Here is a 25,997-nt window from a genome sequence, read left to right as displayed (position 1 = left end):
ATTTTTTAAAAAAAGAATTGGAAAGGGGCACCTGGGTGACTCAGTTGGTTGAGCGTCTGACTTTGGCTCAGGTCATGATCTCGCAGTTCGTGAGATCAAGCCCCGCATCGTGCTCTGTGCTGACAGCTCAGAGCCTGGAGCCTGTTTCGGATTCTGTGTCTCCCTCTCTTTCTGCCCCTCTCCTACTGGTGCTCTGTCTCCCACTCTCTCTCAAAAATAAATATTAAAAAAAAAAAAAGAAAGAAGGAGTATTCTCAACAAAAATAAACAGGATACTGAATATCTTCAAAGTGGCTCTTAGGAAGGTAAGGCCACCAATATCTCCCCTCCAATGAAAGCAAAATCTTTTTTCTTTCTTCAAAAAATGTTTCCATTCTAGTTTTCTTAGAATAGACATAAATTAGGACAGAAATATTTAAACAAATGTAAGGTAAAAATTTTTTAAGCTGGCTGAGAATGACTAAAATTACTATAGAGTAGTAATTTTAATTTGTCCTGATCCTTGGTCCAATAATTGATACATTTTACTTGCAGAACTGGGGTGTCATCCTCAAAAGTAGCAAGGTAAGAATTAAGAGAAATCTTATGGTACATTAAAATGAGAAACATAGTTGAAGGCAGAGAGAAATAACAATATTCATTATGTTCATGAACAAATCAATCTATTCTCATATTCAATCAAATGATCGCTATTTTCTCTTCTTTTTGTTTATTATTATTATTATTTTTTAAGTGAAACATGTATATATGTATGAGAATCAGATTGAGACAGACACGAAAGACCTCCTGGTCACGTAGAGGAGGCATTAGGACCAGAATGTTCCATTAGAAAAGAGGCAAAAGGAGAAGATTTTGTAATGCCAAATTTGAAGAGTGAAACATAGGCGGAAATCACACAAGGGCCAGCTGCAAGTAGCCGTCAGTCTTAGAACACAGCAGCACGAAGATTCCTGACTCAACGAGCCGTAGGCATTGCATAGTACGGGGCTGTACTGCTAGGATCTCCATGTACACTGTAATGTCAAACATTCACTCCCTGCACAGGACCTGCACCCCCAAGGTCAGCAGGATGCTGTGCGTCGGCAAGATCGCACCTTTTGGTGAGCTAGAAGGATGCTTTCCGTTCTCATCATCACTGTCAAGTAACTACAAAACAGTCAGCTCTGATGAAGCTGGGGCAAGTCTTTTCTCTCACTTGAAACAGGTTCCCTGTGAGTTACTATCCTTTGACTCGGCGATTCCCAGTCTCAGAGTTCATCGTAAGGACCTAATTAAGTGTAAATGTTAACCAATCCTCTGTAAAAAAGTCACTATGGAGGTTCTCTGCTGGGTACATAATTGTATCCAGAATGAAGACTACGTGTCCCAGTCACTCTTGTGGCCAGATGCGGTCACGTGACTAATGGGATATAAACAGAAGTGGTATCTGCAACATGTCGGAAATGCCGTTAAAGAATGAGAGCCCAGTAAGGGCGCCCACTACTACTTCCGTGCACTGACCCTCCTTCTGCCTGGACACAACGGTGGTTGAATGACTAGCTCTCCAGAACCACTTCTGACCAAAATATGGCCTTGGGAGTAGACACTCTGCAGGACGGAACAACAAAACTGGATGGAGCCTGATTTCCCAGTGCTGTTGAACACCATGAAGTCTTGGCCCACCTACCTCTGAACTTGCTCTATGTGAGACAGAAATAAGCAGCTCTTACTGGACATAAGCCGCTTATGAGTGTTTTTTTTTTTTTTTTTAACATTTATTTATTTTTGAGACAGAGAGCATGAACAGGGGAGGGTCAGAGAAAGAGGGAGACACAGAATCTGAAACAGGCTCCAGGCTCTGAGCTGTCAGCACAGAGCCCGACGCGGGGCTCGAACTCACGGACTGTGAGATCATGACCCGAGCCGAAGTCGGACGCTTAACCGACTGAGCCACCCAGGCGCCCCCGCTTATGAGTGTTTTATGTCACACTCACACACAGACCTAATCCTAATCAAGACTAAGGTTTATTACTCCAACACTGTCTTATAACAGTGAGAGAGGGGAAACTCCTAGCCTAGATACCCAACAGAGAGGGGTTCATTAAATGATGCTATATTTATCCATCCAGGAAATAGTTGATATTATCTTTTAATTAGTATAAATATTTATGTGAAAATGGTTGGGATATCATAAAGTTAAAAAAACACAGGTTGTAAAGCAGTTTGTGTATTACTTCAGATATAAAATGCCCCGCAAAATAGATACCAAAATTCAGGAAATTTTGGTATCTTGGAAAATAAAATCACAGGTGATTTTGGTTTTCTTTTTAATTCCCTGTATTTGCTAGTTATTCTATAATAAACGTGTTATTTTGATAATGAAAGTTATATAAAACCAGAAGCTGGTAATAAATAAACTCAAAAAAAAAGTAACAAAAACCAGAAGCCACTTTGGTGACTTGGAAAGCAATTTACTGCCTTTTGGGGAAAGTACTGTGAAAACACCATCAATTGCTGGGCCTCCTTAATATCAGAAATAAAATGTTACGTGGCCGTGGTGCCAGAGAAATAACTTGGTGAATTAATGGTTTTACTGTGATTGCATCTGTCTAGACAATTATCAAATGAGGAATATTTTCCATAGGTTGCTACCTGGAGAATGGAGAGAAAGGCCTGCCTCTACTATTCACATCACAATTTACTATATGGAAATCATATTCAGCACTTACACTGTATCAGAAACTGTGAAAAGTCTGCCAATACGGCATATCTAGCAGACTTTCTTTCTTTTTTAAAAAAAATGTTTATTTCTTTTGAGAGAGAGGAGAGAGCGAGGGAGCCCAAGTAGAGGAGGGGCAGAAAGGGAGAGAGAGAATCCTAAGCCCCGATATGGGGCTCAGTCTCACGAACTGTGAGACCATGACCTGAGCCGAATTCGAGAGTCAGGTGCTTGGCCAACTGAGCCACCCACGTGCCCCAGCTTGCAGACTTCCCTGAAATGGAGTTTAGTAAATAATAATGTAGTTGCCCAAAGTAGGAACTTGCAACGACAAATTTGCCCACCATGTCTCTCCTCTCAATTCTGGTTGAGGGCACAGCCAAAGCCTTGCTTTGGCTTAAGGTAGGAAAAAGTGAAGTGAAAGATTAACCCTTGTAAGAAGACCTTTCCGATAAAGGTGATCCTGAAAGAAATATCCTCCGATGTTTCACATAGAATCAAGACAATAAATCTTCAGTTGGGAACATCATCTAAACCAGCCATGAAGTCTCCTAGTAGAAAGAGACTACTACTTTCCACTATGGTGTCCTCCCCACCACAGAGTGTGAGAACCTGCTTCCTATAGGACCGTTCCATTAAGACCCAGTAGAACCACTATATGGTGGGCTGGAGAAAGGAAGTACTCATGCTCTCTGCTACTTTCAGACTCTGCTACTTGCTACACTGAGTGGGGTTCCTACTTCCAACTCTGCAAATGCTAAACTGATAAGCCAACAGCATAAGCTACCACTGACCTGTTGCTTGACTCATCCCTATTCCTTTAAGCCAGCGACAGAAGTTGAGACCAAAATCTCTAAATTCTTTGCTTCATTTTAGTTTCAAAACAGTGCTAGGAGGTAACTACCTGTGAGGTGAGGAACGATCCCAAAGCCACCCTGTGAGAGAGTGGCAGCATGGATCTTTTGCCTCCTAGGATTATAGTCAAGAGGGTGATTAAGAGTCTGATAGATGTGGATTCAAATTCCTGCTCTGCCACTGGCGAGCTCTATCTTGGTGAAATCAAGGTAACAGGATCGCTGTGAGGATGACATATTTTTAAAATGCTTATCCCGATGTCTGGCAAATAGTAAAGTCCACAAATGAGAGAAATTATTCCTATCTTGAAAGAAAGGCATATCGTGGAGAGTGCATTTGACATAAAAAGCAAAAATGAAAAGGAGTCAATATGCTTTCAGGCTAATATTCCATGAGTCTATAATGGTCTTAATTGTGAAAAGAATATGGCCAGACAAAAGAAATGAAATACATCTGTCAACTCCCCCTGCCCCCCAATTTTTTTTAATGGAGTTACTAACTGGTGACTGAATATAAAAAGATGAACAATAGCAGTGATTGGGTAAGATAAATGGATCATAGCATCAAGGAATGGAGGTAAAATTAGCTCCAAGATACTTAATTCGGGCATGAAAGATACTTGAGGGTCATTTCAAGGTTAACAACCAAAATAAAAAACCAACTGCTATGGAAGCAAAAAGCAAGGCTGATTTTTTATGAGAGAATCTAGCACATTACATTACAAAATAGAATTCAACTCTTTCTGCATTATTAGCAGCCAAGAGAAAGAATGCTTGCAGGAGAGAAAACAAAACTGTACCTTTCCCAGGATTACAAGAGTTTAAACATGAAGGCCAATTTATAGAATCCTTTATTAAAGGTCTTTCCTACAATGATGGGAATGAATTATTAAAAAAGATAGAAGTTTAAAAAAAGGAAAAAAGTGATAAATTATATTCAGTGGAAGTCCCCAAAGGTCAAATTCAGTTGCATGGTGAGAATCATAAAAAAATAAAAGAGCTCAGGGATGCCTAGTTGGTTAAGCATCTGACACCTGATATCAGCTCAGGTTATGAGCACCCACAGTCATGGGATCGAGCCCTGCATCGAGCTCTGTGCTGAGCCTAGAGCCTATTTGAGATTCTCTATCTGCCCCTTCCCACTTGTGCTTGTTCTCTATCCAAATAAAATCAACCAAAAAAAAAAAAAAAACAAACGGGCTCATAATTACACATATTGCATGGAATTAACCTGAGTTAACAGAAGAAACAGGGTGGGAGGATTTTTTTAGGAGGAAGTTTGTTTTCTTTTTTTAAATATCAATTTGCTCCCAGACTCCAAATAAAATAGTTCTCATGGACCTACTGAGTCTTAAATCCTGTTGCCGTTATAAAGAAACTTAAGGTGGCTTTTTTTCAGTCTCCTCTATCCTAAATAATACACAAACTGCACTGGGCTCTCTCCTATCCCTTGCACCACCCCCCAGACAGGCTAGATTTGGGAACGGCTCCTTCCACCACTGGAGGGATGTGATTGGGAATGACTGCTGGTGAGCATCTATGAGGTTCAAGAATGTAGACCGGGGGTGGGGTATAGCTACCTGACCTCTAGGCTCATGTCTGAAAGAGGAATTCTACTGGTACCCCAATGGGAGTGTCATAAGTGTTCTTCACAAAAGACCTGGGAAAAATTCTCTGGATTCAAAAACGTTAAAATAGGGAACAATCACCATGGGGCCTCTGACAAAAACATCGGAAGAGGAGCACTGATTTATTTGACAGAGGAATTTCATGATTTTAGTGAAGCACAAGGGGATATGACCTCTACAAAACAAAAAAAGGCTATGAAAGGGAACCAGTCAATGTAGCAAATTAAAGGGAAATAAAACCTGCCACTGCTAAAATTCATGTTAAAGGCAGTAAGCAGTAGACTTGATGGAGCAAGAAGCTGAGTAAGGTATTTCAACTTGAGAAACATGAGCAGAACATCAAAAAATAGTTGTTATTAAAATACTTCCATATTGGTTGGTATAGTGCCCCCCCCCGCCCCAGCCCCCAATGCAGCCATGCCCTTATTGGACTTCCGAAAGATCCAGCAACTAAGCATAACTCTTGGTATAGTGGAGAGCTTCCAGAACTCTCCTCCAGAACTAAGATCAGTGTTGATGCTAATTGTCTTGTGCAAAAACCAATGGTTAAATATTTTGAACACAAATGTAATCCCTTGGCTCTAACTCAAGAATAATTGGTATTACCAGTCAACAGAGAGAAAACATAGAGCATAAGTAATAACCAAAATTAGAACTGAAAGAAGTTTGCTGGATTTAAAGACCAGCTGATAATCACTACATGATTTCACTATAGACGGAATTAGTTTTATGAAAGTTTTATATAAAATGTTTCAAAAATTTGATAATGAAGGAAAGATACCAAGTTCATTTTAAGAGGCTAAAAATGGATGAGATATTAATAGTCAAATCTCACTTAGGAACATATGAGCAAAATTTCTCAAAGTGGGATGCCTGGGTGGCTCAGTCGGTTAAGCATCTGACTCTCGACTTTGGTTCAGGTCACGATCTCACAGTTTGTGAGACTGAGCCCTGAGTTGTGCTCTGCTCTGGCAGCGTGGAGCCTGAGATTCTCTCTTCTTCTCCTTCTGCCCCTTGCTTGTGTTCTCTCTCTCAAAATAAATAAATAAACTTAAAAAAAATTCTCAAAGCAACTTATTTTATCAGGCCCCTTTTCTTTTACTAATAAAAAATAAGATCGTAAATAACATATGCATATTGCACTGTAGCTTTTGTAGGTGAGAGCAATAATTAAGAGCTATATGTGAACCCTAGTAGTGTTTCTGGAAAGAATAAAACAGAAAAACTCAGGCAATTCAAACAGAGAAAAACAGGACGAAAATATACAAAGTTTGGAAAGATAAAGAGAGATCACCATGCGTATCATATGTTAATCGAGCCAAATTCTCTATTAGAGAATAATAATTCTCCAGACTCTTTCCAAAAAACAATTATTAAAATCAGCTCAGCAAATCAAATAAAAAGTTAATTCAATCACCAAGTTAGGAAGAGACTGAAGAGCTTATTAAATTATTACTCTCTCCAAAAGTTCAGAGCCTAAGATTCTATTATGAATCTATCTGAATTTTCAATGAGACAATTCCATGCAATAAACAGTCATCACAATACTATTGCCCTCCTACCAGCGGCAGCAGCAGCTGATGCATTTAATCCTCATGACAATCCAATGATGTGGCTACTATTACTACATTAACTTTACAAAGGAGGAAAGTGAAACAGAGAGCCAGCCACACAGCCAGTAAGTGGTGGAGCCCTGACAGTAATTAAGGCTGTGCTCCTAACCACCAACCACAAGGAAAGACAAACCTTTGTTCCAGAATCCAATATACCTTGATGACACAACCCTCACAAAGTAAATGTTTTTCTTCCTTTCTAAGTGGCCAGAAACATTTAAAATAATCAAATACTTGCATAGTGCTTACTATGTGCCAGGCACTGTTTGAAGCAAGTTGCAAATGCACTTAATTGTCATGACAAGTGGGAGGGAGTTACCATCATCATTATCCTTCTGGGTAGATAAACAGGGAGGGGGACAAAACAGAAGAGACTCTAAATAAGGAGAACAAACAAAGGGTTACTGGAGGGGTTGTGGGAGGGGGGATGGGCTATATGGATAAGGGGCACTAAGGAATCTACTCCTGAAATCATTGTTGCACTACATGCTAACTAACTTGGATGTAAATTGGAAGAAAGAAAGAAAGAAAGAAAGAAAGAAAGAAAGAAAGAAAGAAAGAAAGAAAGAAAGAAAAGGAAGAAAAGAAAGAAAAGAAAAGAAAAATGTTTTGAAAAATATGGCCACATAGAAGAGTGAGAAAGACAAAATGGATAAAGGACCTGAATGTGAGACAGGAAACCATCAAAACCTTAGAGGAGAAAGCAGGAAAAGACCTCTCTGACCTCAGCCGTAGCAATCTCTTACTCGACACATCCCCAAAGGCAAGGGAATTAAAAGCAAAAGTGAATTACCGGGACCTTATGAAGATAAAAAGCTTCTGCACAGCAAAGGAAACAACCAACAAAACTAAAAGGCAACCAACGGAATGGGAAAAGATATTTGCAAATGACATATCGGACAAAGGGCTAGTATCCAAAATCTATAAAGAGCTCACCAAACTCCACACCCGAAAAACAAATAACCCAGTGAAGAAATGGGCAGAAAACATGAATAGACACTTCTCTAAAGAAGACATCCGGATGGCCAACAGGCACATGAAAAGATGTTCAACGTCGCTCCTTATCAGGGAAATACAAATCAAAACCACACTCAGGTATCACCTCACACCAGTCAGAGTGGCCAAAATGAAGAAATCAGGAGACTATAGATGCTGGAGAGGATGTGGAGAAACGGGAACCCTCTTGCACTGTTGGTGGGAATGCAAATTGGTGCAGCCGCTCTGGAAAGCAGTGTGGAGGTTCCTCAGAAAATTAAAAATAGACCTACCCTATGACTCAGCAATAGCACTGCTAGGAATTTACCCAAGGGATACAGGAGTACTGATGCATAGGGGCACTTGTACCCCAATGTTTATAGCAGCACTCTCAACAATAGCCAAATTGTGGAAAGAGCCTAAATGTCCATCAACTGATGAATGGATAAAGAAATTGTGGTTTATATACACAATGGAATACTACGTGGCAATGAGAAAAAATGAAATATGGCCTTTTGTAGCAACGTGGATGGAACTGGAGAGTGTGATGCTAAGTGAAATAAGCCATACAGAGAAAGACAGATACCATATGGTCTCACTCTTATGTGGATCCTGAGAAACTTAACAGAAACCCATGGGGGAGGGGAAGGAAAAAAGAAAAAAAAAAAGAGGTTAGAGTGGGAGAGAGCCAAAGCATAAGACTGTTAAAAACTGAGAACAAACTGAGGGTTGATGGGGGGTGGGAGGGACGGGAGGGTGGGTGATGGGTATTGAGGAGGGCATCTTTTGGGATGAGCACTGGGTGTTGTATGGAAACCAATTTGACAATAAATTTCATATATTAAAAAAAAAAAAAAAGAAGAGTGAGAAAGAGTCATTAAGCTACAATATTTCATCCTGGGTCCATCTTAGTGTCTGTTTTTTGAATTAAGGACTACATGTGTTTACTGAATTGGTTAATTACCAACAATAAATTTAAAAAAAAAAAAAAGCAACTGTTGAACTGATTTTCACTGCAGATTTCACTGAAACTCAACGGTGGAACCAGGATCCAGAGAGACAGAAACTACTGCTCCTAGAAGATGGTAGATGCAGGCAGGAGTGCCGCGACAGACATCTCTGAGATAAGCACAGGAAGAGTTTGAATGTTAAGAGTGTGAATGCATGGAAACAACTGAGATTTGTTTAGAATTGGACTTTTTTGTTTTTAGCTGACTCAAACTGCACTCCTATTTGGTTGGGAACCTTTGATTGGTCATCATGACTTGCTAATAAATGAGCTGAGAAAGTTTAAAAAAAAAAAAAAAAGAAAAGAAAAGCAGAAGCACTGAGAGGTTTTCAGTGAAATGTCCACAATCGCGCAGCTAGCAGGTAGCAGGGCAGGGATTCAAACCCTGGCCGTTGGTAGGGTTTGTATATAGGGCTACATTAAACACATCAGAACATGCTGAAGACAGCAGAGATGGAACTTTTAAATTAATCACAAATTACCGCCTTCTAAAAATCAGACATGGAAATCAAAGCATCACTTATGGAAGAGGACACGGCAGGCAAACAGTCATTAGGTGCCATTCTCAAATCTTACATAATAATCTAAAGCAAAAATACACATGAAATGCAAAGTCCCCAGGGACAATCATTAAACTCACAGTCAGGCTAACACTTTCTCATAAAAAATAATAATTCTGTGTAAATTATAAATACAATCTATACTATGACAGTCATTATGATTTCATTACTTAGTTAAGCCATCATTATGTCCTTTTAGCAAAGATGTAAGACAAATTACTTTCTCCAATACGACCTAAAATATTTGTTCAAATGATTTTCTTTTCATTTTGTGGTATTAGATTAAGACCATATTAATTCCATTTGGATTTCAATACACATTCTAACATCAGCTTTAAGCATATGAAGCAAATGACATCAACAATCCCAATAGAAATATATGACAAGAACCAAATGCAGTATTACCCAAAGTTTATATATAATATGTATTGTACAGATATGTGAGAGAAGCTGTAAATACAGATCACAGATGAATCCATATCATTATAAATTACATACAACAGCTGACCCTTGAACAATGCAGGGGTTAAGGACACTTACCCCTGGATAGCCAAAAATCTGTGTATAACTTTTTTTTTTTAATTTGTGTATAACTTTTGATTCCCCCTGCCCCACAATTTAACCGCTAATAGCCTATTGTTGACTAGAAGCCTTATCAATAACCTAACCAGTTGATTAACACATAGTTTATATATTATATGTATCTAATACTATATTCTTACAGTAAAGTAATCTAGAGAAAAGAAAATGTTATTAACAAAATCATAAAGAAGAGAAAATACATTTACAGGACTGTACCGTATTTACTAAGAAAAAATCTGTATATACATGGACCCACATAGTTCAAACCCGTGTTGTTCAAGGTCAACTGTCTACCCTGAACAGTAAACTTTTATAACCTGTGATAACACAACAAATCAACTAAATGAAGTTTATCTTTAATATAAAAGTGACTGCTATATTCCACTAGATTCTGATGAGTATTCATAGTAATATGCATCCCTAATACAAGATGATTATGGCTACTACCTCTGGCTTCATGTGATGTCCTCATTTCACTTTCTGTTCTCTCTTCAAAGTCTTCTTTGACATCATCAGGATGCTGGTCTCTGAAAAAAAAAAAATAGGTGTTCAGCACTGCATCTCACCAATTGTCTTTCTTAATTTAAAAACAAACATTACCACTACTGTGAGAAAGGATTTTTAGTTCGACTAAGATGTAACTCCTACTAATAACATCTATAAATATCCATTTTCTTCATTACCAATTTTCATTTACTGTTCTGAAAAGAGATTTTTAAAGCTAAGAACGGTATTAAGGTGAACTATGTTACATGTTAGCAAACGTAGCTACTGAATAATTCAACTTCAAATTGGGGCATGTTTTCATGAAGAGTTTCACTGGTTACTATACAGTAAAACTACAATTTAAGGAAAGAAAATATTTTGAAACCCCTACCATTTAATCAAGTAGCATACATACTACCTTAGCTCTGGGATTTGGGATTGAGACTGAGACTGGCCCAGGAGAATCAAACTCAATTCTGGGAAGCTTTTCCTGGCTTAATCAGGTCAAATGTGTAGGCTGTATTGATTCCGACTCTTTCTGACCAGGAATGACCTGATGCTAATCTAAACATGCCAACAATAATGTAAAATGGAATGGAATCATTACAATCTTAATTCAGAGCTTTATCCTTAAGTCAGGGAGAAAAATGGTGTTAAAGGGAACTAAGCACAGACTAACTAACTCTATTTTCTTTAAAGCTAAATTTGAAGTATTTGAAATTGTTCAACCTAATCTATTCCATTCTCAGAGTTCAAAATATATCCCACTCTCCAATTTCCTGGAACTATCTAGGCTATGATACCTGGTTTACATACTTTATAATACTCTATATTTATGTCGTATTGTTTCTTATGTGTTGTTACCTTTATAAATATATCCTGAGTTTCTTAAAGACCCTGATCATACTTCTACTGTTAAGTTTTAATTAAGAAAAAGGCAAATACACATGAAACCAAATGTCCCAACAAAATATAAAGAAGTTGTATTGTCTTAATTAAAAAGGCACTAATTTAATTCTCTAGCTGAACGGTGATAACACAATGATGCTAACACACTGTAAGTCTGCAATAAATACATGTTCCCTACTTCTTAGAAAGATCATTTCCAGTGACACATGTAAAATTTCATTGAGATCTGAACTCCCTGGCTAAGTTCATACTAAAAACAACTTATCACAAATGCTAAAGAATACTGCTTATTTGAGAATGGGGAAGAATTACTGTTATTACAAAATAAAAACAAATCTTTTTCCAAGAGTAATAGAATTAAAAGACTCTATAGAGGCTCTTATTCCATAAAAGTTGGGAGAGGAGCTGTACCACTGATGATTGCAGATAGGACATTAACTGAAATGATAATAGAAAAGTTTGCCTTCTCTGTAAAGACTGTGCTAAAGTTATACTTGGTAATTAGAACATGCCAAAGTCAGCTTACTATGCTTAAATTAGCTTATGTGATCTTCTAAACTGGTTTTATGCTAAATTAGAAATAATATTATTTGAGTCCATAAATCTATCCCACTAGCTATCTATTGTGACCACTGAAAAAAGTTGTTTGTGGATAACTAGATTAATATTAGGAAGAAAATCATACAGTGCCGTGGTATAGTTTAAAATCGGCAGTTTTCAAAGTAATAAAAAAAATCCCAATTACATTATTGTAGATTTCCTAAAAGTTTTAATGAATGGTTTGTGAAAAGGAAAAAAAGAAGAAAAAAAAAGACAAACTTCTTTGTCTTTAGCCTTTGAGGTCAAAGGTTAACATTAAGTCTCAGAATTTTCTGAATATTTCAGCTTTCATGATCAGAATTGCCCACTAATGACAGTTTTACATTTTTGTGGTTTCAATAAAGCACAGTTTTCCTTAAAGTAAATTTTATTAAAATACAGTTATAAGACTTAAGTATGAAGAAAGTTCTGTTGTATTTTTATGCCCAAATACAATGCCAATGATTTATCTTATGAAATGTAAGAAAAGGACCATTTTCTAGAAGAGAACAGAGAGAGAAAAAGAAAGTAAGATCTTTGACCCAAAATATTTCTTCATGCCTGGATCTGCCACAATCCATCCCAACAGAAGCAAAATGGAAGCTATCTATTTTCTTACATCATTTATGTTGCTTCATTACAGAAGGATGTTCACTTTCCATTTTCCCTACTTTAACTCATAATATTTCATTGAATTGAACCTATATAAACTTGGGAATATATAAACATGAATATTTATCTTTACCAAACACAGTTCAAATAAAGGACTGTAGAAGAAACATTTATTGGATGTTTTTATTTCTACTTAATATGTTGATTCTGCTAATTCCTTAAAATTAAAAATGACTAAAAGTCCCTTGGGGGTTCTACATGATATTTCATGTAGCTAGAAAGTTGGAGGGGTGGGGCAGTGGGGTCATCTGAGCAGTCTACTAGAACAAGCATTATAAAATAAATGGATGAACAGAACCACTGAAGTAAACAGAACCCTAATTAAGCACATCCAGAAATGAAGAAGTTAATAATAAGAAAAATTTTAAGAACATACTATGTACCAAAGGCTGGCTGAGCTCTTTCTATGTCCAGTATTTCATAACAATCACTGTAAGAAGGTTCTGTTAACATTATAACCACTGAAACTTAAAAGAAGTCAATGCCAAATCTGTAGAGCAAGTATCATACCAGGTCTTACTGACACTAAAATCCACAATTAAATTCAATTACCTTGAAGTAGAGTCAAGGTTTCTACCCTTGCATTTTTCCAGAATACAGTACATCAGTCTCCTATTGACAATGTCAGGCATGAAGAATCTTATTCATTCTTATTTGTTTTGTATTTTATTTAAAATAAAAAATTGGTTTCTCAATTGGGCAACCAGTATCTCTCTCTCCTACAAGGTTAGGATTTTCATTGCTAATTCTGACTGACTAGGTGCTGTGATGGAGCTCTTTCTCTGTGCAAAAATGAAATCCTTGATCTAGGATTCAGTTTCCTAAGCACAAAGTTATTCTAGCTGTACAGGTCTTCCAATTATGGACAAAGTACTTCCACAGTAGAACATCCACGCTCTGTGATAACACCATAATACTCTCTGGAATGTGGTACAAGATATGCTTCTTGACAGATTTTCTTCAAAAAAAAGATGACCAAAAATATTTTTATGCTGTATTTTAATACCACTGTTTTGCTCTACATAAAAACTCCTCTATTTTCTCCTCTTGATCAACACTTTCTATTGCCAACAGTTTTATTCAGGAAGGAGGTACAAGCTGATTGGGCATGGGGGTAGTGAATCGTAACACGGAGAAAGCGTGGGTACATGTATGGTCTTTGGAAGTGAACAGGCTTGGCTGCAATTTTAGCTGTGCTACTTAATTCTAAACGATCTCTAGCAAGTTCCTGAACTTCCCTACTTCTCAGCTGCACCAACTGTAAAATGAGGAAAATCCATCCTTGTCCTCATAGGCATTTTAAGGACTCAATAAATGGACAGAAAGTGCTGCACACACAGCAGCTTCCACTATTGACCAATTACTTCTATTTGGTGATAAAATTATCTACTGTCACTTGTTTTCTTTCAGTAACCTGTTTGCTTCAAGTTTTAAACTAGCTTTTAGAGTAACAGTTACCACCCAGACAGCAGCCAGACTGCCTGGGTTGTAATCCAGGTCTGCTATTTAGGCCTGTAGTAATCCAGTAATCCAGTAATCCAGTAACAGACTGTAATCCAGGTCTGTTACTGTTATTTACTGTTAGTTGTGTAATCTGCAACCAAGAGAGGTTCTATGTTTTGTAGAATGGGTGTGTAATAATAGCACCTACCCCACGTGAGGTGCTAGGAAGAGTAAGTGAGCTAACGTAGGTTCAAAACACCTAGAAAAGTACCTGGAATACAGCAATTTCTCTTGAGATTTTAGAACTGTGGAGAACCAATATATTTCAACATTTCTTTAGCTTGAACTGAAATACAATCATAGGTAAAACCCTACTCAAGAACACTCTTTAGGCTTTTAATTAAGACAGTGGAATCCACTCAAGTGAAAAAATGTGTTCTTTATGAGTCAGCATCCTCTTTTTCTCTGTAATTAACGTGCCATGCTTTAGCTGTCTTACTATCTTACTCTAAATATGCTTTGTAGTAATATTAGCAAAACAAACATCAGAAGGGTAAATACACAGTAAGAGGATGGCATGTGAATGCAAATAGCTGTATTTCAAGTTTGTTTATTTTTCATTTAAAAACAATCCCTAGCCAATTATGCCTGTCAGTCCCCAGTAAGTTAAAAAAAAACAATATTGAAAAAAATGTGAACCGATGATTTTGCTTCAATTCAGGGATTTCAGCTATCTCTCTAAATCCAGCACGAGTCTGGTTTGGCTCCTAGCCTGAAATAACCCCGCCTTCTCTCTCCACAGAGTTTATTTTAGTCGCACAGGGGTTTTGTTAGAGCTGAAAAGTACCTGTACTCCCCAGCAAGAGAGGAGGCACAAGGAAAGTAGCAAGAGCTATAAAAAATGTAGGGATTTCTGTTTTGGACGTGAAAAGGAGGTCTCTTTGCATGCCCCCAGCATTCGTCTGCTTTTTTTAAATTTCTGGACCGAGGTCACTCACAGGTAAAAAAATCAGAGAAAGAGAATCTTAGGGTTTATACTTTAGAGGACTCCTAAGAGTACTTGAATGGTCTCCAAATGCCTCCTACAATTGAAGAAGCATGTGTGCGTGCACAGCTTCAGGACAAAGAGGTTATCATCTTCAATTCAGAAAAGGTGGCAAATAAAACCAGCGGGATTAAAACTTTCATGTCTATGGTTAAGATTTGAATAAAGAGTCTTTATTTTACTTTAGGTTTCTTTATTTGAGGGGGGGGGGGTGTAGGGGCAGAGAAAGAGGGAGACAGAATCCCAAGCAGGCTCCACACCGTCATCACAAATGGTAAGATCATGACCTGAGCCAGAGATATGACCTGAGCCGAAATCAAGAGCTGGACACTTAACTGACTGAGCTGAGCCACCCAAGTGCCCCAAATAGTCTTTAAAATCAAGTTCCTTTTGGGATGCCTGGATGGCTCAGTCAGTTAAGCACCCAACTTTGGCTCAGGTCATGATCTTGTGGTTTGTGAGTTCTAGCCCCACATGGGGCTCTGTGCTGACAGCTCAGAGCCTAGAGCCTGCTTCAGATTCTGTGTCTCCCTCTCTCTCTGCCCATCTCCTGCTCACACTCTGTGTCTCTCTCTCTCAAAAATAAATAAACATTAATTTAAAATAAATAAATAAATAAATAAATAAATAAATTTAAGTTCTTTTTGAGATTATACATTAGCAGTGGTTTTTATTTTTTAATTTAAACTTATTTATTTACTTTTATTTAAATCCAAGTTAGTTAATATACAGTGTAATCATGATTTCAGGAATAGAATTTAGTGATTCATCACTTAAACATAACACCCAGTTCTCATCCCAACAAGTTCCCTCCTTGCTGCTCATCCTTCCACCCAATACCCTGCTAGAAACCCTCAGTTTCTTCTCTGTATTTAAGATACCCTTATAGTTTGTCTCCCTCTCTGTTTTTATTTTTGCTTCCCTTCCCCTATGTTCATCTGTTTTGTTTCTTAAACTCCACATATGAGTGAAATCATATATTTGTCTTTCTCTGACTTATTTCTCTTAGCATAATACGCTCTAGCTCCATCCACGTAGTTGCAAATGGCAAGACTTCATTCCTTTTGAGATGATACATTAGCAGTTGTTTTAACAGTGTTTTCATAAACATGGCCTAAGAGAGGTAAACATGGTCTACTATTTTTCTAATGACTAAAAATAAAACATTTTGATTAATAATCCTATTAAATTATTATTTAGCATAAGGAACACATGTTGGTGAAGAAAAGTAATAGAACGAGTCAATACAGTGGATGTTACCAAAATGCCAAGGAAAAATCCTCTGGAAAACAATTCAGCAATCATCAATCAATCAATCAATCAGTCCTCTTATGAAATGAAAAGCCCTAACCAGTAAGGTGAGCATTATGGAATAAAGACCCTGTATTATAGCAAGAGCAAGCCTACCTTACTTTCATGTTGCCATAGAAAAGAGAACAGATGTCATTGCTTTTCCACTATATGTAAAAGAGTTTCCTGAGTCAGGAATCAATGCCATTCGAGGAGATAAAATGAGACCCTGTTACACTACTGTTCCAGCAACTTCGCAGGCATACAACAATGACACAGTCATACACCTTACACTTTGAATGGCTGCCCTGGCATCGCAGTGGTTGGCACTAACAACTGTGAGTGTTTTAACCCAAAATGAGCTTCTCTCTGGTGCGCGCTCACAACTGCACGGATTTGACTCACATGTCCAAGAGCTGGAATACTTTTAAACTTCCACAGCTCCTGCTCCACATCTGGTAAAGCCCACTGACTGAAAGGGGAAACAGGCTTTCCGTAGCCAGGTAATGGTAAGTCACCAAAAGGACTCTCTCCAGTTGCTGATGCCAAAACCTCGGGCTCAGAAAGTCTCAGCAAAACAAAGTTCTTAAAGATTCCTAATTGGCATTTGTCATCTTTTAGAACTTTTGGCTCCAAATTGATGCTATTCTCCTTGATCTTGCAGTTCTGCAAAGTAAAGAGATTTTTTTATATGCTTATTGTCTCACGTTTATGTCAGCTTGTTTTCCAGTCTGTATAACGAAGCGCTCCTCAGTGACAGACTAGCTCTTGGCGTGACTCGTAAACCTGATTCAGCCTCGAAACAGAAATCAGATTAACAGTTGCAACTCCTGCAACTGCTCAATGTAATTCTGAGTAGAAACGCTGGTCCTACAATTTGAGAACCCATTTTAATGGCCTATAATGAACTGAACAGACTGAAATTTTTCATGGGATTTAGGTTAGCGATAGGCATTTGCCTTGCAAGGTAACACAAGCATTTGGCAGATATTTAAAGCATGCTTTATTATGTTTCTGGGGTTATGTCTAAGCAGGCTTAAACAACACGGGAGCTTGAAACATTCCATGATTTTTAATAGAGATAGCACCTAATTTAGAAAGGCAATTACAAGCAGCTGCAGAACAGATTTCATGAGAATAAGCCATGTGGGATAGATGCCGATGTTCCCCAATTGGCAACATGCTGAATTATTACTCCAGAGAAAGGTGTTTATATTCAGTAATAATTCTCAAAACCTAGTATATCGATCACTTGCACCCATCTCCTGGGTGTGCGTGTTAAAAATGAACTGGGACGCACCTTACATTTCCTGAATTAGTATCTCTAGAGGTGATCATTCGAAAGCTGCATTTTAACAAACATCTGATGATTCTGATGCAAAACGAAGTTTGAAACCCATAGGTTTTACGAAGATCCGGAGAGACGTACACATACTTTTACCTAGCGGTAGACGTGCAGGTTACGGTTACCAGTCCTCAGGCAAGGTCCGCCATGGACTGGGAGGCCCCTGCCTCACCATCTGGCTGCCAGGAGTGCTGTGAGGGCAGAGTTGAGCTGCTGCCCGCCCCCCGGCCCCCGCAGCGAGGAAAACCTCTTCCCACTGAAAACACGAGGCACAACACACTCCTCACACTTCTGATGAACCAACATACAACTGAAAAGGACTGCAGACTCTCCACGCTGGGAATGCACTCATAACCCAACCATCCATTTGACCAACTGCTACAGGAAAACGGGCCTAAATATTCAGCGTGCCTACAAAAGGACTCAAGGTGATGCCATCTTAACGTGGGGCAGAGCTTCCCAGCTCGGATACCGTGAATCCCTGAGAACAAGTGCTCTGAGTTCTACAAGTTCCCTGTAGCCCTCCCAGAAGCCAAGGCCACCCTCTGGTCATCCAGAGGCAGCCCCGTTCACTCCCTTGGTGCGCCACATAAAAGCGTCGTCACTTCTGTGGTATTTTCTACGTGAGGCAGGAGTTAAAACGACAACAGTGTTGGAAGCACTGCCTCATTCGTAAAAGAGTGCCAGTATGTATTTGGGGGACTCATCTCATCATTTAATAATCAGCCCACAGAAATCTGGTGCGGGAATCCAACGAAGTTGAGAATGCAGGTGTTTTACCAGAACAAAAAACATTACACAGCTGTTGCCTTTTAGGTCATACAACTGATAGGTCTCCTTTGAAGGCTGGTGGATGATTCAAGGTCACCCTGCGTCCTTACTGTGTGCCAGGTGGCGTGCTTGGTGCTGAGGATATCTCAGGACCAGAGAAGACGTGGACTCTGCCCTTGTGGAGCTTACTGTCAAGCAAAGCACGCAGACTCAGAAGTATCGACACAAACTGTCTACAGCATCGGGATGTGTGCTGTGAAGGTATGTGATGAGGAACGTGAACTACTCTAGAAGAGCAGACAAAGCTTCCCTGAGGAAATGACAGTGAACCTGAAGCCTGCAAAACGAGAGACCAGCTAGGAGATGGCAGGCACGGAGACTCTAGGCAGAGAGAAAGGATGTCTGAGAACCAAGGTGGTTGAAGCATTAAGTTTAAAAAGGAGCCTGGCAGAGAGAAGGCTGGAGAGCTGGGCACGGGCCAGACAACACAGGACCTTGCAGGCCACGTTCAGAATTAGGGTCTCAGTTTCAGGAGTAATGGGAAGTCACTGAAAGTGTCAAGCAGGGAGACAGACTTCCAAAGAATTGTTTTAAATGTAGACTCTTAGGCTCTAGCCCGGAAGATTCTTCATGGGCTGACCTGGGCTCCCAAATCTGAATTCTGAGGAGGCCTCTGGGAATCTGATGCAAAGTCTAGGAGCTACTGCTGTGGAACGAGTCATCTATGGGCCCAGCCTGAGCAGACAGCCTGTGAAACAGCCCTTAAAATAACAGTTACGGGGCACCTGGGTGGCTCAGGGGGTTGAGCATCCAACTTTGGCTCAGGTCATGATCTTGCAGTTCATGAGTTTGAGCCCCACATCGGGTTCACTGCTGTCAGCCTGTCAGCCAAGAGCCTGCTGCAGATCCTCTCTCCCACCCCCACTTGCACTCACCCCTAAATAAATAAATAAATAAATAAATAAATAAATAAATAAATAATAAAGGTTATTGCACGAAAGGAACACATGTTCCTCACAACGTTAATTTATCTGGCCTTGTTATGTCAGCTTCCAGATCAAAAGCAATGCCAGCAGAGCACTCATTCTGGTGACCCTCTGGCATCCGAAACGGGTGAAAGGAATGGCGGAGCAGATGCTGTCAGGACAGTCGTGCTGGGGGAATCACCGTGTGCTCCCTCCCCCGGCAGCCTCACTCTGCGGCTGGAGGTAACCAGGGCTTAAATAGCTCAGCTCCTCCATCCCTATGCTGGGAAGACTCGATGTGTGCTTTATACGGACGCCCAGAGTGTTCGCAGCAGGCCCGCGTTCCTGCTGTCTCCAAGCCGTCATCGGTGAGACGACAAGGCTTTCACCGGCCGTCTTCCTTTCTCCATCTCACTTCCTCACTCCCCTCCTGATGTCTGCCTCATTTCCCAAATAAACCACATGCAACCGAATCTTTGTCTCAGGGTCATCTTCTAGGCATGCAAACGGTCTCCCGCTGGGCCAAAGTGCATTTAAAAGAAAAAATACAGTGCAGTCTGGCTACCAAATTTAGTGAATTATTACAAAGGATGCAAAGAAAATGTGTTAAAACCTGAATAAAAAGTTCCATCCATGTGAGCGACGAATATGGGAAAAGAAGAGAGAACAGGGGCGCCTGGGTGGCTCAGTCGGTTAAGCGGCCAACTTCGGCTCAGGTCATGATCTCACAGTCCGTGAGTTTGAGCCCCGCGTCGGGCTCTGTGCTGACAGCTCAGAGCCTGGAGCCTGTTTCAGATTCTGTGTCTCCCTCTCTCTGACCCTCCCCCATTCATGCTCTGTCTTTCTCTGTCTCAAAAAAAAAAATAAACGTTAAAATAAATAAATAAATAAATAAATAAATAAATAAATAAATAAAAAAGAAGAGAGAACATAATCTGGTATTAAGAGAATCGTCTTGAATGCCGTATTCAAAGTTTAACCTAAGAATGTCAAAGAAATGGCCAGCCTTTCTTTTACTCTTTTACAGTTCTTATACCGTGCAACAAGTTAAGTAACCTATTCTTCTTGCAACATGAATACAAACTAACATTTACTGAAGGGCTTACTACTTACTAGTACTTATTAGTACTTACTAGAACTACTTACTAGTTCTTAGCATTGCACAGCTCACTGTTTCATCCCTAAATCCAGGTTAAAGAAATCATAATCCAAAAACTTTATATTTACTTTTAAAATGAAAAAAAATATATTAAATATGTTCATACAGATTCACTTACAGCCGAGAAGCCAGCTAACTTTTACCCTGTTAATTCTATCTTAAATCAACCACCCTCAAGCCACGAGATACACTTTTTGTTAACAACTTTTCTGTTATTAACACCTACTATATGTTGCCATCTCATGATCATTTGTATCTAAAATACCAAGTGCCATTCTGATTGCTGGGAGAACTAGTGACTGCCTGCAGTAGGAAAAACCAAAATAATCTGAAGCCAATTTTTTCAAGAATTTTAAAGAAGAAATTTAAAAATTTAAACAAGTAAATAAATCTGTGTTATTTTGAAACATGTTGTTTTTTCAAACATGCATAATGAAGCATTTAGGTTGAAATATCAAAATGTCTGCAAGCATCTCTTAAAAACACTTCTGCATAAAAAATACAGTGAGAAGAAAATCTTGGTCAAAATGTTCACCTCAAAACCTAAGGGGCCATTTTGATTGTGTCCCTCACGTTTCCTTTGACTGCATGTAACTAATCCAATCTCTCAGGTCACTTCTACTTATGAAAAAAATAAAGTAAAAATAGTAAATCTGGGAGGAGAAAGACATGAAGAAATCTGAACAAAGTCTCTAAAATCATGAGTAACGGAACACTCATTTACCACATCCTGGCACCCAACAACGAAAGCAGACAACCTAAAGAAATTAATCTGAACACACGTTAAGTGTAAGTGTTCATTCACACAAAGTAATGGCAGGTCAGAATTCGCAGACTCAAAAGACAGTATGGGTTAAAAATCCATGACATGGAGGGGCGCCTGGGTGGCGTAGTCGGTTAAGCGTCCGACTTCAGCCAGGTCACGATCTCGCGGTCTGTGAGTTCGAGCCCCGCATCAGGCTCTGGGCTGATGGCTCGGAGCCTGGAGCCTGTTTCCGATTCTGTGTCTCCCTCTCTCTCTGCCCCTCCCCCGTTCATGCTCTGTCTCTCTCTGTCCCAAAAATAAAAAAAAACGTTGAAAAAAAAATTTAAAAAAAAAAAAAAAAAATCCATGACATGGAAGAATATTTAGATACGAAACGTGTCATAGGTCATACAGAAAACTAAAAACGCCTCAGGTGATTCCATGAAGAACCATGAGCACACCTCACACAAGACAGGTCGGTGGAATGGTCAGATCTACTTTGATGGTTTCGATGTGACTTCTGAGTTAGAAAAAGACCCCAGAAAACCAACCCAGGAAGATTCTGCTGGGAGGAGACTCTGGTCCTAGGAATCTGGCCTGGAGCCCAGTCGGTCAGCGAAAAGCCTGTGAGCTAGGCCTGCTGGCACTTCGGAGTATTCTCCTGATATTTTAAACATTACCTTAGCTTCTGAAATCTAAACACTAGGTACTTTTACCACCTTGTGAGTCAGAATCAATGAACTCTGTATCTGTAATTATTACTATATGAATTAGTACTTTATTTGTCTTAAAGTTCCTTATATATGATATGATCTCACTTTGGAGTGCTGGGTTGGGTAAAATGAGTTTATGTTTCATTAGTCATGGATTTAAGGGTAAAAACAAAAAATCCTCTTCTTGTTATTAATTAATTAGCTCCCCCCACCGCCATCCAGAGGATAAAATTGCTTTCTCTAAGAATACTGAGACTTGAAATGCCATTACTCCAACAGCATTGCTGTGAATTTAGAATCAGATTTATTAATTAAAATGTCCACCTATATCTATCATCTATAAGAATGGAAGTTACAAAATATTTCAATAAAAAACTACGTAGCCTTAGGTTTTAAAATACTCCATAAAAGAAACTTCCAAAACCTAAGTACTAAGGCATATCTTTCCACTAATCTGCTTTGTTTTTTTTAAGTAGTGTCCTCAGTTAATGTAAGGGCACAGACCTTACTTAGAGCTTAAAACATACTAACTCAACTCGACAAGTGAAATCAAAACTAAATGCCTGAGCTTATACAGTTGACCCTTTAACAACATGGGTTTGAACTAAGCAGGTCCACTTACACGTGGTTTTTTTTTACAATAAATATACATACACTACTGTAAATGTATTTTCTCTTATTTATGATTTTCTTATTAACATTTTCTTTTCTCTAGCTTAGTTTATTGTAAGCATACCGTATTTAATACATATAACATGAAATACATGTTAATGAACTGCTTACATAACTGGCTAGGCTTTTGGTCAACAGTAAACAGTAGGCTATTAGTAGTTGTTTCTTTGGGACTCAAAGGTTATACTTGGATTTTCAACTGTGAGGGGGAAGGGGTCAGTGCCCCTAACCCTCATGTCATTCAAGGGTCAACTGTACTACAATTAACATCTTAATAATTAAAAGCAATAACATATATGCAAGTACTTGGCATGGGCATGAAAAAGAACACCCATTTTTCACAAAAAATCGGACATCTTCCTCATAAAGGATGGCTCTATATACTGATCAGTTCATTCAGAAACATGAACTGGCATGTAGTAAAATGACTGGAATTTCTAAACTTCTAACACCCCCCAAAGTGTGACTAAAAGATGAATACATAAGAAAGCCTGTCTGATTTACATATGCTTGTATAAACTCTCCATTTTTTTTTTTAAGTCCAACCACTTATCTCCACCATTTTACATGAAATGAAATGCACTTTCAATAATGCCCAAGAAAAGATAACCATAGAATACACAGCATCTGAGATAGAAAACCTCTTTCAACCAGAGTACTTCTAAACATCACTAATATTATCACTTTAATTACCTGATTTCAGGAGATGAAGAGATTTCATTTGTGTCTGCCCTTTTATTTCTTGGAAATGATGGACTAGCCGGAGGCATCTCACCACTTAAGCGGTCTGGGAAAATTCGGTCTTTATTCAAATTGATTTCTGAATAGGGACAGTTGGCAGCACTAAAATATTAAAAGAAAAGCACATTCTTAGAACATCCATTAGAGCATACTTTAATTAAAGTGACAGGCTACAGAATATAAAACTCTAAAACTTAACTGTTATGTTTACATATGTATATATGTAGAATTAAACATACATTGTGATTATTTTTGTTTCTATTAAGGTTTATTTATTTATTTTGAGAAAGAGAAAGAGAAAGAGAGAGAGACAGACAGAGGAGAGGCCACAAGTGGGGGAGGGGCGGAGAGAGTGAGAAGGAGAGAGAAAGAATCTCAAGCAGGTTCTTTGCTGTCAACAAGGAGCCCAACGTGCGGCTCAAACTCACAAACTGTGAGATCATGACCTGAGCTGAAATCAAGAGTTGGACACGTAACCACCTAAGCCACCAGGTGTCCCTAGTGTATGAAATATTTTATCTCTGAGACATAATTTAAGTCTATTCTGATAGAAAATATGTCTTTGCACTAGATGTTCAGAACACAACCTGATGAAATCTTTGAAACTGTGCAATGATCACTGAAGGGTTCTGTCTGTATACGGTCCAAGGGCAGAGCCTGTGCGTATCTGTAGGAACAATCAGCCCCGGGGGAGAAATGCTTAAGACATCATAGGAGGGTTGGTGTCAGAGGTAGGACAGAGAAAGACTGATGGACAGATGGAGCAGATCTGCTTCCTAAAGTGATCCTTCAGGCTCAGGGTCACCATAGGCCATTTCAATTCCTTCATTTCATTTCCTGTTGGCCTCCAAAGGAAGGAGATTCCCCCGTTCCTGTCTCCAAGCCCAGACGTACACTTGATATGCTAAGCAATACATATATTTATCTGTAGTCAATCCTGTTTCTGATAGGAAAGGAGACCAGATACCAACTTGGATAATGACCCATCTATCTCACTTCCCTTCTCTCGGTGACCCCTGGACTCATGGTTGGTCTCTCAGGTCCCATGTGGGGATCATTTCTGTTACTCAAGCAAAGGAAATCTAGGTCACTAATTGTTAAATCAACATTAAGTCAGTATAATCCTCTGCCTAGGCTTCAGCTTCCCATCTTCAGAACAACTGGGCAACCTCTGAATCTCAGGCCTCCAATACATAATGAACCCCTCCAACTAAATGCCCATCCTGCCCCTCTGTTTTTTAGGAAGTCTCCTTGTATCTATAAGTGGTTTGGATCTTGGATAAATTATTCTAGTGTCTTATATGTTCTTTTCTTCTCTCCAGGTGATAATCACCCAGGGAAAAATTTTAAACTATGTATGTCTATTTCCACCAAGAGAACCAGATACACTCTCCTAGGAGAAGGAGGGAAGAGTTTGAAAATGCTCCTGATTCTGATAATGGCCTATGAAACCTACCACAGGTATCTTGAAAGCTAAAATACAATCTTAATTTTATTTAACTAAACATTCTGCTACACTGATACCTATGCAAAAGACAAAAATAAATAACATATGCTTACGTGTTGACAAAAATGTATATAGTGCTAACCCAACAATAAAAAAATAACTAGTAATATTTATGGAGCACTTACTATATATCAAGCACTGTGCTAAGTACATTCCGTTCAGTGTTTTACTTAATTTTCACGACACCCTATGAGGAGGGCTTCTCATGAGACAAACTAAGGCTTAAAATGCTTAGGTGGCTTGTCTTTATTTATTAATTTGTTCAACAAGTATTTATCAAGTATCTATTAAGTGCTAATTATCTTTGTAGGCACTGGAATCACAACGGAAAATACAATGACAAGATCTCTGCTCTCATGTCGCTGATATTCTAGGGGAAGTTGGGCACTACACAATTGCAGATATAAAGCAGACAACTTTACACAGTGACAAACGCCACTGAGTATGACGGAAGAAAGAACATGGGGCTGTCACAGGGGTCACAGGGCTGTACAGGAGGAAGGGGCTCTGTGAAGCAGCAGCCTTTGAGTGGTGCCTTCAAGGTCAGGAAGAAGCCTGCTCTGTCAACACAGAGGAAGAGCATTCTAGGAAACAGCAAGGGTAATGCCAACACAGGGAGAGCTTGGCCTGCCTGGGGGGAGACCAGCGATGGCCAAGTGTGTGAGCAAAGGGAGGGCACGCACTCGTGGCAGGCAAGGGAAGTATTGTGTAGGGCCCGGTAGGCCCTGGTCAGGAGTTCCGATGCTTAGTTTAAGTTTGAGGTGAAGCCACTGGAGGACCTTCAAATGAGGAAATGATAGGATTTGATGTACAGTTCAGAACAATCCCTCAGGATGCTTTGTGGAGAGAAGATTTCAAGGGGCCAGAATCGGAGCAAGAAAAGTGATGTAAGAGTGAAGATATCATGGTGACTTCGATTTGGTGGCTGAAACAGAGGCAAAGGGACCAGTCACGGTACCTCTGCGATCCCTTCAAGGGAGCCCGTGTGTAGATGGGAAGTAGGGAATGACCTCAAACAAGGATTTAAGAATGGCCT

The 25,997-nt window shown here is 39.2% G+C and overlaps 1 protein-coding gene across 11 annotated transcripts in view; it reads right to left on the bottom strand.

Moving 5' to 3' along the window:
* L3MBTL3 (L3MBTL histone methyl-lysine binding protein 3) overlaps positions 1-25,997 on the bottom strand; it is a 130,124-nt gene that overhangs the window by 12,419 nt on the left and 91,708 nt on the right. For all 11 annotated transcript variants that reach the window (XM_078447306.2, XM_078447312.2, XM_078447307.2 and 8 more), the window contains 2 exons: positions 23,407-23,556; positions 10,367-10,446 (listed from right to left, as the gene is read on the bottom strand). In XM_078447306.2, the coding sequence (XP_078303432.1) occupies positions 10,367-10,446; positions 23,407-23,556 (230 nt within the window). The remainder of the gene's footprint in view (positions 1-10,366; positions 10,447-23,406; positions 23,557-25,997) is intronic.

Source organism: Panthera onca, chromosome B2 (assembly GCF_046562875.1).
Source record: "Panthera onca isolate mPanOnc1 chromosome B2, mPanOnc1 haplotype 2, whole genome shotgun sequence".
Lineage (NCBI taxonomy): Eukaryota > Metazoa > Chordata > Mammalia > Carnivora > Felidae > Panthera > Panthera onca.
Note: the sequence above shows the minus strand (reverse complement) of the source record. Positions and strands in the feature narration are given on the sequence as shown.